A 14203-nucleotide genomic window follows, 5' to 3' on the forward strand; every position below is an offset into this window, starting at 1 on the left:
TCAACTGACTCCAGTATTAATAAATAAATAAGACCCCAAAACAAAGACATCTCCAAGAATGACAAGTTCATGTCAGGATTTACTAGTAGCATGTAAACAAAAGGCAACAATTCCTTATCTAAGCTCAGAATTTAAGAAGAAAATCATCCATTTATCACACACACTAAAGAAAAAACAAGGGGCTATAGATATCAATCTTAGAAGTGCATTAAACCTATGAATGTTTCTGTCATATATCACCTTCTCCACAAGGGTGTTAGCTAAAGAGTTAACCCCTTTTCAAAGAAACCAGTATTCTTAACAGAAACTTTAGCTTTATTATACACAAATGTTAAATAAATACAACCTTACCTATCCCACTCACTGAGTATGTACAGCATTGTTGTTAATATATTTGCATTTGCAAGGCAGGCTACCACAAGTTGGCTGCTTTTGCTAAACAGACTGGAGCTGAGACTCAGCCTGTAAGGTACAGCCCAGCAGCACATAATCTGTACCCCCTAAGAACATTATTCTCTGGATGTTTAGCTTAGTTTCGAGTTTAGTTTAAACCTGTTCTCTTTAAATGGGTTTTAAATATTTTTAGGATGCTTTTCTTTAATTAACTCCAGAGATAAAATGCTACATATTCAGCTCTATTTTTTAACCTTAATTTTAAGATCTAATGTCATCAGGATATAGTTACAGGACAAATAAACATTTGATTCTATCTTCCCATCTTCTCTAACACAGACAAAAAGAATTAATATACTTACACAATCTTATAATTTACTGTCCACATTTCTTAGGCACTCACTTCATAATAAAGTGGTAGCAAGATGGAATGGGAACACTCACACACTATAAAACGGTAAAATCACTTCAAGAAACAGTTTGGCAGTATCTTGAAAAGGTAAATATAAACCTACCATATGACCCAGGCATTTCACTCTAAAGTATTTACCCCCAAGAAGTAATGTAGCATTGTGATTATGTAAAATTTTGTTCTTAAGAAATGCATGCTAAAATACCTTGGTAAATTGTGATGATTTCTATAATTTACTTTAACTAATTCAGCAAAAATAAAATTGTATTGTATATAAAGTTCTAATAATACATAAATAAAATATATACAGGGGCTGGGGTTGTGACTCAGAGGTAGAGAGCTTGCCTGGGGCCCTGGGTTCGATCCTCAGCACCACATAAAAATAAAGATATTGTGTTCCACCTATAACTAAAAAATAAATATTAAAAAATATACAAATGTATATAATATATACTATATGTGTATATGAGTATACACATATAATATATATCAAATATTGCACAATGTTAATTCTGTGGCACCTTGACTAATATATACAGTAGTTCATTGTACTATTTTGCCCTTTCTGTTGTTTAAAATTTTGCATCATTAAAGGGTTTCTTTCTAAATTAAAATAAGTCAAAGGAAAATAAAACAAAAAAATTATCAAACTGTATACATTAAATAATGACAGTATGTAGTTTGCCGATTAGATTTTAATAAAGCTGTTGAAAATGCCAATGGAACAATACCATGTGGTGAGAGAAGGATTAAATAGGGCAAGATTTTTTTCCTTGTGAAGGAGAATCCTGCCTAGAAAGATGCAATTCAGAAGAGGCCTCAAGGGCAGTGGTACTCACAGTGCTGGTCTGCAAACTGTTACTGGTCCAAAATGATCTAAGATTTTGCACAAGAAGGTAAATCAAGAACTACACTAAGCACACTCACTGTTTACTTCAGCTGGTACATTTTTCATAACCAAAATGTCTAGATGAAGCGAGCACCAAACACATTGTTAACCCTTCTGGACCAAGCTCCTTTTCTAATTGATAACTTATAATGACTGGCACAGTACACAGTACACAGATACATTTTGAGTAATACTGCTTAGATCATACTCACATATTTATTAAAATGCTCTAAGCCTATCCTCACCTGTATGATTAGAGGTGAAGATATGCTTATCATCCTGTCATCCTCTGGACATCTCAAAGGATAGCCTGATACTTTAATGCACCACAAAGCTTGCAAATAGTAGACACCACTTAATTATGCATTGCTGACTTCTGAATATGTAGAAAGTTATTTGAAACAAAGTAATACATAAAAATGAAACATGACACTTTTTATTTGTTCAGAATACTTATTTTTAAAGTTAGCTGAGGTTAAAAATTTTCTGTTTTCCACTGTATTTGTAACATCCAAAAGTGTTAAGTTCATTATTAAGAATTTATAACAAAACAGGACCTGTAGATAGTCTTACCTGATACCCCAATAACAATATATACACTACACAATGACATCTAATCAGAACATAGTCTCCCAACCAGACATGGAAATGCAGAAATAGTAATGTTATTTTCATTTCTGTGTGTTCCAGATTTAATTCATAGAATCTATAAACTCACATAAATTTTGAATTATTTTGTTTTTTCATGTCTGATAAAGACCCTTTCTCTAAGAAACTTTATATTTTATAATCTTTTCTTTGAAATATGAGAAAGATATGAAATCTCCTGAGTTATAAATGCAGCTTATACATTGTTTTTAAAAGTTATTCTTAAATATCACAAATTAATTATATATCCATAATACATGTCTTTTCTAGTCACATAATTTTTAAGCAATATTCAAGTATGTTTGTGCTTCTGCATGTTTACATTACTTTATAAGCTATTTTTACCTTTCAATAAAATTTTATCTACACAAATTTCTCAAATATTTAATAAACGAGACAAAACAATCATTATGAAAATATAAACTGCAACTACATCTTTTTCATCTTTCATTTTGTCTATTTCCTATCTACCAAGTAATTTCCTGTTCCTTAGGGAGGCTGGTAGACTTTTATCTTTCAAATCTCGGCTCTGCTGCCCTCTCAGCCTGATGTAGAGTCAATACATCTCAGGGGTCTTGAACACACAGCATTCACTCTCCCATATCAAGTGTTGCAGTGACATCTGATGGCTTTGGTAGCCATTATTTCCTGTTATTTCAACTGCAGGACCACCTTAAAACATAAATTGGAAAGGAAAATATCAGGTTATACTAGAATGATGCTGATGTATGCTAAATAAAATGCTCTGGAGTCTGTGAAGAGGAGATAGAGAATTAGTAACAGTAACTGCTGGTCCCTGACTGACAGGGTCTGTGGCTTCACCACACCTACTCCACATATTTCAGACCCATCCAAAGGACAGCCACCCTTGGACTACCAATTCAGTTTCTGAGCCTATGAACCAATCATTGAGGAATTAAAATGTCTAACTAACTGCAGAGTATGGAAAGAAGTTGGCATTTATCAGTTTTTTTAAAAGGTGGGACCAGGAAGTATACTGGCAGCCAGAGAAGTGGGTAAGAATAATTAAGACTTAATCATTAAGACTACATCACATGAGACACTGCTGAGGAATAATGACGGAATATACATATACAAGGATCATTAGTGTTATTTCTTCCTCACAGCAATAGTTTCTGCTGTTTATTATTTTTTGCATTTATTAAATACTAGTGGTTATTGTTATTTAGCCAATGCTTTGTAAACATAAAATTTTTACACATTCACTACTTCTATCTCATCTTAACCTGATTTTGTCATAATAACTACATGTCGTATTTTATCTCCCATATTTAGAGGATTACAAAAGCAATTTTCTTTCATTTTTCCAGTTAAATAAGACATTATTTTCAGGACTATAACTATTTTTAATCCTAAGAACTCTTCAGAACCAACTAATTTCATAGTTTCAATGTAAAAAAAAAAAATCATTAATGAGCACTAAAGCAAAGCAAATCCATCTGTTAAAAATAACATAATTTTCTTTCAAAAATAATTACTTGGTAAATTATGCCTCAAATTAAATACCAGTTACAATTAATTCAATGTCTAAAACTAGAGATCAAGTTTATGAACAAGTATCTTCTGTATTGGCATAAAATATCAGGGAACAGAGAGACACTAAGAGTGAAACCAAAGTTTTTCTTTTATTGCTCCACATGTATCAATCAAAACTTTAAAAAATTTAATCTATATGATAAAATTAAAACAAATACCTTATTAGCTGCTTCCAAGGAATTTATTAGATTCTGCAGCTCTTCTTTACTCATTTCAACCGAATATGGCTTTACTTCACCATTTTCTTTTACATCTAGATGAAGGTTTAAGAGTGGCATTTGTAAAGTAGCAATCTTGTCGCTAGAAAGTGCAAGCTGTTCAAAATGAGGAAAACAGTAATTAATAAATACTATAAGGGAACATATTAAGTATGCATCAGAGCTTATAAACAAGACATTTTAAAAAAGAAAACAAACTCATTTCAAAACAATATATATTTGAAGCATAGAAAGAGAAAGAGAATAAATGAAAGAGAGGAAGTAGGTAGGCAGGGACAACCAGTGGCAGTTTTGTGGCAGGAGCTTAGTCTGGCTTAACAAGTTACACTTTCTTTAGGATTGTAATTATTGTTTTAATCATAAGAACTATCAGGAGTATAGAATGGGTCCAATGCAACAAGAAACAGAATTCTTAAAGAAGATTAAAGATCGCAAGATTATTATTATTATTGGTGTATACAGATAAATGAGACTAAAAATACTGGTAAAATCTCAAATTAAGATGCTTAATTACTTCATCATCAGCCATCTATTAAACTATTAATAAATGTCATCAACATATCATTTCCAATTAGTACCACTCAACAAAACCACTGAACAAATTTACCTCACTACTTAGTTTCTGTCTTCAGAGTATGTGTATCCTACAGAAATTGAGACTTAAATACAGTATTTATGGTATTAGTAGTTTTTGAAACAAGCGCTGTAGCTTCATTGGAGATAACAAAGGGAAACTCAATTATCTAGAATCTGAGCCAGAAAACCCTACAATCTTTATTTGGAGTGCTCCCTTTTAGGGGTGCACGGAGGGAGGAGGGCAGGGGTTGGTGGCGCAAGTTGTGTAATGGTAAGGAAAACACTCCCTAACAAGCAACATCAAAGTACATTTCTTGGGGTACCAGAGGAGTTAATCCTCACATATATCCATTCTCTCTCCCCAAAACAGTACTCATAATATGTGGGATTTTGGAAGTCTCACCTTCTGGTTGTCTACCTTACAGATAATTTTCCTCAATATTTTCAAAAGGTAGTTTCTCACCCTATGTCTGAATACCACCAATGATGAGAAGTGAACTACCTCAAGAAGTGATTAAAATCACTTCCAGATACTCATAGTTGTTAAGTTCTTCCTTGGGTTCAATTCAAACCCATCTTACTACAAATGATACAGTTTTGCCCTTGTCCTAGTCTCTAGAGTCAATGAGCACACACTTATTCCCTTATCCATGACTTTTGGATTTTTGAAAATAACTATGGTATTTCTACTAGATTTCATCTTTTCTAGGGACATGGTCTCATGAGTTTTAAACCAATTTCACAAATCATGATTTTAAATTCCTGGTCATTCTTTTTAGCTGTGTTCTAATTTGTTCAAATATCTCTTAAGTTTGGCAGCCAGAATTTTTAAAAAGTTATTAAACTAACTAAAAAGATTTAACAGCTAAAAACCGAATCTATGAGAACTATCCCTTGCTTAAAACATTGCATTTCTACTAACAAACCATACAGAACCAACATCAGTTAAACTACATTTTGGTAAACCAAAACCACCAAAGATTTCTCATACATGCTGCAGTTAGCATTTCTACCCTATCTTTCATATTTATAAAAAACATAAATCTATTTATTTAAATGAAAAATCCTCTACTTAGGTGATCATTGATTAGTTTATTTTGCTTCATTTGGTCCATCAGTATAATAAGAGGTAAAATAATTTTAAACTTTGATTATATATTTAGTATATCTTTTATGTCACTCTCTAATTTGATCAACATAATATTCATAAAAATGTTAAAGAAGGCTGGGCCAAGATCAGAACCAGAATTTGTCTAATATAATTCATCTACCTTTGGATACTTATGTACACAGTTACAAACCCATCTGTGTTATGTTCCCAACTTTGTCTCCCATTAGTCCACAAAAACAATACGAGGCACTTTATCTAGGGTCAAGATAAAAATCAAGGAACACAATATATTTGTTTTCTCCTCATCTACGGGTCTAAGTCCTTCATACAGGATGGGAAGTTGATCTGTCATTGCTCTTTATTAACCCTACTGATCATGATTATCTTCAAAATGTTTCAAAACTACTGTTTTAATAACACATCATAGATCTTCCTCCCAGAATTAGAATCACATTTATCAATCTTTAGAATGCTATAAAGTCTAGAAACCTCTAGCTAAATATATATGGTGAATATATATATTGCCACACTATTTATGATTTACAGGTCTTAAAAGATTTATAGGTATAGTTAAATTTACTATTAATGCATTGTTACTGTTCATGGTGTCTTGGAGTATTTTACACCCAAGCTAAAAAAGATGTAACTTAAATCATTTTTGATATCTCTTTGGAACAATGCCTTTCTAAACTAAAAGAAATTTTAGATATATATTATAAAAAATAGTTCCCTATATACAAAAAAATGAAACAAAAAACATATATACTCACAAACAGATTCTCACCTTTAACTGCCAATCAAAATCCTGTAACTGTGCAGAAGAAATATCAACTATTTCTCTTAAAAGAACTTGCTTGATTTCATTTTTCCTACTTTTCAAGCATTTCATGATGGCTTCTTGATGAGATGAATTCAAATGATTCAATTGCTGAAGTGTCTACAAAAATAAAAATAAGTGGTTAGAATATACATGAAAGGGTCTTTCTGCTTAAAATGTAACATAGTTCCCCTCTCCCATCACACACCTTTTTAAAATGATAGTGAATGAAAAAAAGAAATAATACTTTTATAATCATGCAAAGAATAAGATGAGACTGGATAACCAGCAAATAGATTTTAACAAATTCCTATAAAACAGAAAGCAAAGAAAAATGGCTGACTGATAAAGCAGCATGGAAGTAAATACACCTGAGATCAAGAAAGCTGACTGAGCTCAATTAAAGCACCAAACAACATGCTCTCAAGGCAAGAAGCATAATAGGAAATAGAGAACAGTAAAATGGCCATTCAACAGAAAGACCTAACAGTAATAAATTAATGTGTACATAATAACATAGCTTCAAAATAGAGCAGCAAAATATGGCAGTTCTGAAAAGTGAAAATTACATTCATAATGAGAAATGTTACCAGAACTCTTAGTAACTGACAGAAAAACATTTTTTAAAACTTAGCAAAGACAGAAAATATTTTAAAACACTATTTTTCCACTTAATTGATATACAGAATGTTGTACCTGACAAGTGTTAAATAAACAGTGTTTTCAAATGTATATAGAAGATTCACCAAAATAAACCATATGCTGAGCCATGGTAGCAAACCATGAAGGGCTGAAATAATACTGTTTGTATTTTTTGATTACTGTAGAACTAAATCAAAACTGATAAGATTAAAAAAAACTGTTTCCAAGTATTCAAAAATTAAGCAACTCAATTCTAAATGAATAGTCACAAAAATTCTTCCAGAGAACAGGAAAAGGAAAAAATGCTTCCCAAACCCATTCCATGAGCCCAGAATAAAATTTGACAAGGGAATTTCAGAAAAAGAAAAACCACAGGCCATTCTCACTCAAATATAGATGCAGAAAACCTAAACAAAATATTGGTGTATCAGAACCAAGAAACACATGAGAAAAGAATACCTCCTAACCATCTAAAATTTATTCTGGCAAGTGAAGTTTAAGTTTAGTTTAACATTCAAAGATAATCACCACATTAACAAAATTGAGGTGAAAAAATAATAAGTTTAGGAAAAAACAGTTAATAAAATTCAATATCCACTCACGATAAAAAATTATCAGCAAAGTTGGGAATGTAAGAATCTTTTTTAATCAGAGAATTCTTACTTATAAAGTGATTCAGTTAGCATACTAAATGGTAAAATAGTATTTGCTTTCTCCCTAAGGTCAGGAATAAGATATATGTCTACTATCACTGGTTTTTTGTTTTTTTTTCCCCCAACACTGTCCTAAAGGTATTAGCCAATGTAATAAAGTAGGAAAAATAAATAAAAAGTATTAAAATTAAAAGAGAGTCATATAAATCCTCTCACCCTTAAAAACTTTGAATAAGATCTACAAGACTAAACATCAAAAACATCACTTAATTAAAAATAAATACCAGAAATATTGGCAAGATCTCCCTACTAAAAACTATAAAACAGTAAGAAACAAGAGTAAAACTAATAAATATAAGAAAGGATATCCTACTTTCACAGACTAGAAAATTAAATATTGTTATCAATTCTCCTCTAAAAGACATAGAGATTCAGTTCAATACCCATTAAAATGCCAACAGATATTTTGTTTTGTTTTTGTTTTTGTTTGGGGAGGGCTGGTTAAAACTGATAAGCCTATTCTAAAATGTACACAAAGACAAAGAGGACGTAGACTAGCCAAGACAATCTTGAAGAAACATGAAGTTGATATCTTATACTAGATATCAAGACTTAGTGTAGTTTTAGTGTAGTTTATCTCTATAGTAATTTCAGCAGTGCAGAACTAACAAATAGAGAAAATGTAATACAATAAAGAGTCCATAAATAGATCCCCTCACAGGGCCACCTGATTTACCACAAAGGTTGCACAGTAATACTGTGAAGAAGGATGCTCGTTTCAATAAACGGTAGTGAGTCAAATGTATATTCATACAGAAAAACTTGAACTTAACCCATCCTCCATACACAAATATTAATTCAAAATTTATTAGTGATACAAATATGAGAGCTAAAACAATCAAGCCTCTATGAGAAAACATACAGGGATATCTTAACATCTTCAGGGCAAATATTTCTTAAGTAGGTCAATGATAGCACTAACCACCAAAAAAGAAAAACTTGATTAAAAATCAGAACGTCATAAAAAGACACCATTAAGAGACTGAAAAGTCATGTAATAAAGATTTAAAATACATACATACATCTAACAACTCATGTCCAGAGTATCATTCTAATCAATATGAAAATAAACAGAACTCCAATCTCTTAAAAAAGTGAGCAACATATATAAATATGTCCAAATGATCTTTGACAAAGATACAAAAGCAATTCAGTGGAAGAAGGCTCTCCCAAGGCCCTGCAATTTCACTTCAAGACGTCTACTGTACAAAAGCTGGCTTAGGCATCTACAAGGAGACAAATACATCTGCAGCCAGCACCACTTAGAGTAACCAAAGAGGCAACAACCTAAGTGTTAGCAGGGTCATAAATAAATAAAATTTAATTCCTATCAACCAACAGTACAAGGGGATGAAACACATACACTAGATTCACGTTCAACAAGATAAATCTAAAATACAATATTACATCAAAAACAATTTACAAATGGATACACATGTTATCATTTAAAACCCATACACTTAAACATACCAAATAATTGCATATGCTGCTTAAAAATGTGAATGTACATACAATATGGAATACAAAACATGACCACCACCTTCAAATAGTGATCTCGGGGTAGGGATTTGTGGCTCAGTGGTACAGCACTTGTCTAGCACACGTGAGGCAGTGGGTTCCATCCTGAGCACCACATTAAAAAAATAAAATGAAGTCATTGTGTCCATCTACAACTAAAAATAAAAAAAGAGTAGTGATCTCTAGATGAGAGTGGCATATTCTATTGAGGAAGGAGAGTATTTAGGTTATCTCTGTAAAGATTTATTTCTAAAACACATAAACCAGAAACATACAAAGTAAAATGTTAAAAATTATTTAAACATGTTTCTGGAGACATAGGTATTGGTTATCTAACTTCTTATTTTCTTCTAGATGCTTTAAATGTTTCACAACTAAAAAAGTAACAACAAAACAAAAAGAAGTAACAACCAAAAAAGGGCCAAGCACCAGAAATTCCACAAAAAAGATTTTCCATTTACTTACAAATTATGAGGTTTTGCTGTTAAATTCAGTACTTACCGATAATGGCCCTTGTATTATATGGTGCTCTAAAAACCAACTTAAAAAAAAAAAAAAAAAAAAAAAACTTTAAAAAAATAAAAATATCTGGGCATTATTCATTATAAGGTATAGAGATTTAGAGTGAACTTACCTCTTCATCAGATAAATTTTTACCAACTAGAGCTTTAAAAAATTTGGTAACATCTTCTAAAACATTCATCCATTCTGTTGAATCCCAAACACTGTGGTAGTCCTGGTAGAGAGGATAAGCTCGACCACAGAAGCCATCAATTATTTTGTGAAATAGCTAGAGAAGAAAAAGGAAAATAAATTTACTTATCAGTAAAATTATAATGGAATTCTCTTCCTCACAGAAAACAGATGTTGGAAGACATTCCTGCTATCTGCAGGAGCAGCTGACACAGAACTATAATTTTTTTTTAAGATTATTCTTATAAATTAAAAATTAGAGTTCTACAAAAATCCTAGACTTTCCCTTATCATGTCCACCTTAAGCTTAAATAATTTTAAAGATATAGTGTTGTTTTTTTCAATATTCCCAGAAGGAAGATGGTAGTGTAAAAATTTCACCTAAGGATCCTTACATATTTATATCCATGAGCAAAGGGCATGCCTTTTTCATTGAAGTCTTTTATTGTAGTTCTACAATCTTCATTTTGCTTTGCCCCATTTTTCACAACAAATTTACTATTTTTGCTCTACTCCAAGAAGACCCTCAGAAACATTATTTTCCTCTTTTGAATTCCTCTCTGTCTACCTTAATTATCAGTAATTGAAATTCCAACACATAAAAGACTGAGTTTTAGAACAAAATTAGACAGTGTGAATTTTAGTCCCACTACTTGCTAGTTTTATTTAAACGTTTGTGTCTCTGCTTCCTCAAGTGCAAAATAAGTATATCATCTACCCTTACCATGCTACATGAATTCCATAATACATGCAAATCACATTGCACATTCTTGGTAACATTATTAAGTCTCTATTATTCTTATATTTGCTACTATCACTCTTAAGATTATTCACGCCTTCAATATATTTGAGTACCTACTATGCCAGAACTATTCTAGGCAAAGATTAATATGATTATCTATTTCAGAAGATATCTGAATCTTATAAAAGTAATAAATGAATTTGCATAACTTGAAAATAGCATTATAGTGACAAATCTTCTAACTCTTTCCCTCCTGGATCATATTCTTCTCCATTTTAAGAAATAACTCTTTCCCTATAAAATCGTGCATATTTGAACAGAAATGAGCAACTTCTGTTTCCTCACAATAGCTAATGCATGATAAATCGGAATTTTTATGCACCATAAATCAACCAACATACTTGATTTAAAATTTATTCAAATTTCTGCACATATATTCCATTGTATCCTAGACTATCCCCATGCTTCAGCAAAACCCAGAACTCAAACTGAAAAATAAAGGTGCTACATTTTTTGGAATTTTAAAAAATGTATTCATGTAATAAATACTACATTGCAGTTATTCACTAAGGTAATAGAAATACAAAGAAAAGATAACGATAATAGCTATCATTTGTGGACCCCGAAGCACTATAGTGATCCTTACTACAACCCTATGAGGTTAAGTATCATGATTATTCCCATTTTACACATGACAAAACTAGGAATAAATAAGATGAGGCCCTACCATAACAGAGCTTTAAAATTCTATTTCAAAAGGGCATTTTTAATAAATAAATAAGTGCATTTAGAATAATAGGGGCTATAACAGAAGTTTATAGAAGATGCAAAAGAGTGGGGAGAAGAAGCAAGGAAAAGGCTAAGTCTTTTGTTGTTGTTGTTCTTTCTAGGTATACATGACAGTAGAGTGTATGTTGACATATTATACATACATAGAATAATTTGTTCCATTTAGGATTCCAGTGTTGTGGTTGTATATGATGTGGAGTTACATTGGTCATTGGTCATGTATTCATATATAAGGATAAGAAATATATGTTCAACTCATTCTACTGTTTTTTTTTTCTATTCCCATCCCTCCTCCCTTCCCTTCATTCCCTTTTGTCTCCTCCAATGAACTTCTAATCTTTCCCTCCCTTGCTGTGGGTTAGCATCCACATATTAGTGAGAACATTCTGCCTTTGGTTTTTAAGAACTGGCTTATTTCACTTAGCATGATATTCTCCAGTTCTATCCACTTACAGGCAAATGCCATACTTTCATTCTTCTTTTATGGCTGAGTAAGGATGAGCAGGTGGCCAGGCAAGCAGAAACAAGAAAGGCATTTGCCATCACAAGCAACTGCATATACATAGGATTAAAGTGTAAAACACCACTGCTGGACTTGGGAGTAGGGGGTAATTTGTGAGGTAGGGAAGGGTGAGAGGAGACAAGGCTAAAGAGGTAGGTAGGGTCCAAATCATAGGGGGTTTCACACACAATGCAACAGAGTCCAGGCTGCCATCTGTGCTCAACATTCAATGGGAAGCAACTAATTTACATGTTCAATAATAGGATAGGAGCTATAAAGAGAGAAAAAGAGAAAGAATGGACTAAACCCAACCCCTCGACTCTCCATCCCCACACCCTCGACTCTCCATCCCCACTCTCTTCAGTTTATGACAAGAAATTAAAGGAACATTAATTGTTAAGGACACTCAAGATGAGATAGTAGAGGAGTAAAAAAGATGTGAAAAGAGAGGCCATGGAAGAAACCCAGAATTTCAAATTGAGTGACCATATATCACCAAGCAAAAATAAGGCAATAGAGGGAGTAGGACCCCAGGAAAGGAGAGGAGCTCAGCCAAGGACACAATGAATTTGTGACCACTGAAGCAAAAGCGTGACTCAAGGAAGAGATTTTGGATGGACCCAGCAATTTAGGAGCCACCAACACCTCTGGTAGTAAAGGTTGTGGACCTTTTCTGAGAAGTGGATAGAATGAAAGCAGGAGAGTGGATGGTCAGAAGGCTCAGTCAATAGATCTAAGCAAATGTTTCGGTTTTACCATTTACTGGCTGAACAATCTTGGAAAAATTGCTAAAACCCTCTGTTGACATTTCAGTTTCCTCATTTGTAAACCACTCAAGAGTTACTTGATTTTCTTCATCCTGGCAGAAGAGAAGTTAATTTCCTTGTTTCCCCTCCACTCCCCACTATAAATGGAACAAAGGAGAAAGGAAGACCAAACTGCCATCATAAAAGATGCTCCAGCAGGACACAAGCCATGTCTCCTCCCCGGTTTACTCAACCCATCTGGGTATTCAATCTGTTGTACACTTCAACAGAAAACTTGCTGAACGAATAAGCCAGTTCTTCATAGACTGGAAGTGTCAATAGATATCTCACCTCTTGAGACCATCCTCACTGGTTATTTTTCATTCTTGGTAGTGCTTACTTAGTTTTTGTTTTGTTTTGTTTTTCTGTCGCCCTCAAGGTGGCAGGGTCGGCTCCAAGTCACTACATATCCCTAGCACCCAGCAAAGTACCAGATGCCTAGAATGCAGGCGTTCCGGAGGTCTGTGTTTAATGAATGAATGACGTGTGCACGAGGAGGTTGCAAACCACCAACTCCATGGCAAAAGCTTTCAAAGAGTTTTGGCAACTACCCGGCACAGATCGGGAGCCCGGGAACCCTGGGAGCAGGTGGGCCTCCCCACAGGGGCTCGGGCGGCACGCCACATCTGCACGGAAATCCTTTAGGGCAGCTGAGCCAAGCCTAAGAGCTAACGTGGCACCCCAAGCTTCGGCCTCCCAGGGTCCCCAGAGAAAGCTGGGGCCCGGCCACTAGGAATTCCGTCCCCTTTCCCCACTTCCCCGGGGAGCCCGCGAAGGCGCCTGGGTGGCACTCCGCCGACCAGCGCGCCAGGCCGCCCCGCAGCCGGCGCCGCAGCCGCCGCCCACGCCCCCCTCACCTGTGCGCCCCGCTCTGGGGGCAGCTTCTGCAGCCGCCACAGGGGCGTCCCCTCTTCCGGCTCCATCCCTGTGCAAAGCTGGGACGGGGTCACGTGACCAGGCCGAGTCTCTCCGCCGCCGCGACGGTCCTCCCACGTGACTCTCTCTAGGGTGGGGCGGGGCGGGCGCGGAGCCACAGAAGTCCTTGTGCGCGTGCGCAGAGACACGGCCACGGATTTCCCGTAATCAAGCTGAGTCTTTCCCGTGCGGCGGGATGTTGCAGGCACACCCTCGCGTTGCTCCCTGGAAGGCAGCTTCCCAGGTCTCTCTCAACGCGGTT

The 14203-nt window shown here is 34.5% G+C and overlaps 1 protein-coding gene across 1 annotated transcript; it reads right to left on the reverse strand.

The window, feature by feature from the left end:
* Window positions 1-2114: 2114 nt before the first annotated feature.
* On the reverse strand, window positions 2115-14011 carry Commd8 (COMM domain containing 8). The gene is made up of 5 exons (XM_046443124.1): window positions 13884-14011; window positions 10129-10284; window positions 6589-6741; window positions 4058-4213; window positions 2115-3014 (listed from the first exon to the last, which is right to left on the reverse strand). The coding sequence occupies exons 1-5, from the start codon at window positions 13947-13949 to the stop codon at window positions 2994-2996; spliced, it is 552 nt and encodes a 183-aa protein (XP_046299080.1). The 5' UTR covers window positions 13950-14011; the 3' UTR covers window positions 2115-2993.
* Between the last annotated feature and the right edge of the window lie 192 nt (window positions 14012-14203).

The sequence above is a fragment of the Marmota monax genome, unplaced genomic scaffold (genome assembly GCF_021218885.2).
Source record: "Marmota monax isolate L192 unplaced genomic scaffold, Marmota_monax_Labrador192_F-V1.1 WCK01_AAM20220418_F8-fsc00025, whole genome shotgun sequence".
In the NCBI taxonomy this organism is placed as follows: Eukaryota; Metazoa; Chordata; class Mammalia; order Rodentia; family Sciuridae; genus Marmota; species Marmota monax.

Bases quoted from the DNA above. Each gene is read 5' to 3' on its own strand.
- Commd8 (XM_046443124.1), bottom strand. From the start codon at position 13,949: ATGGAGCCGGAAGAGGGGACGCCCCTGTGGCGGCTGCAGAAGCTGCCC. The intron at 10,285-13,883 runs GTGAGGGGGGCG...TTTCTTCTCTAG, and splicing joins CCCCAGAGCGGGGCGCACAG to CTATTTCACAAAATAATTGA. The intron at 4,214-6,588 runs GTGAGAATCTGT...CATTTTGAACAG, and splicing joins ATTTTGATTGGCAGTTAAAG to CTTGCACTTTCTAGCGACAA.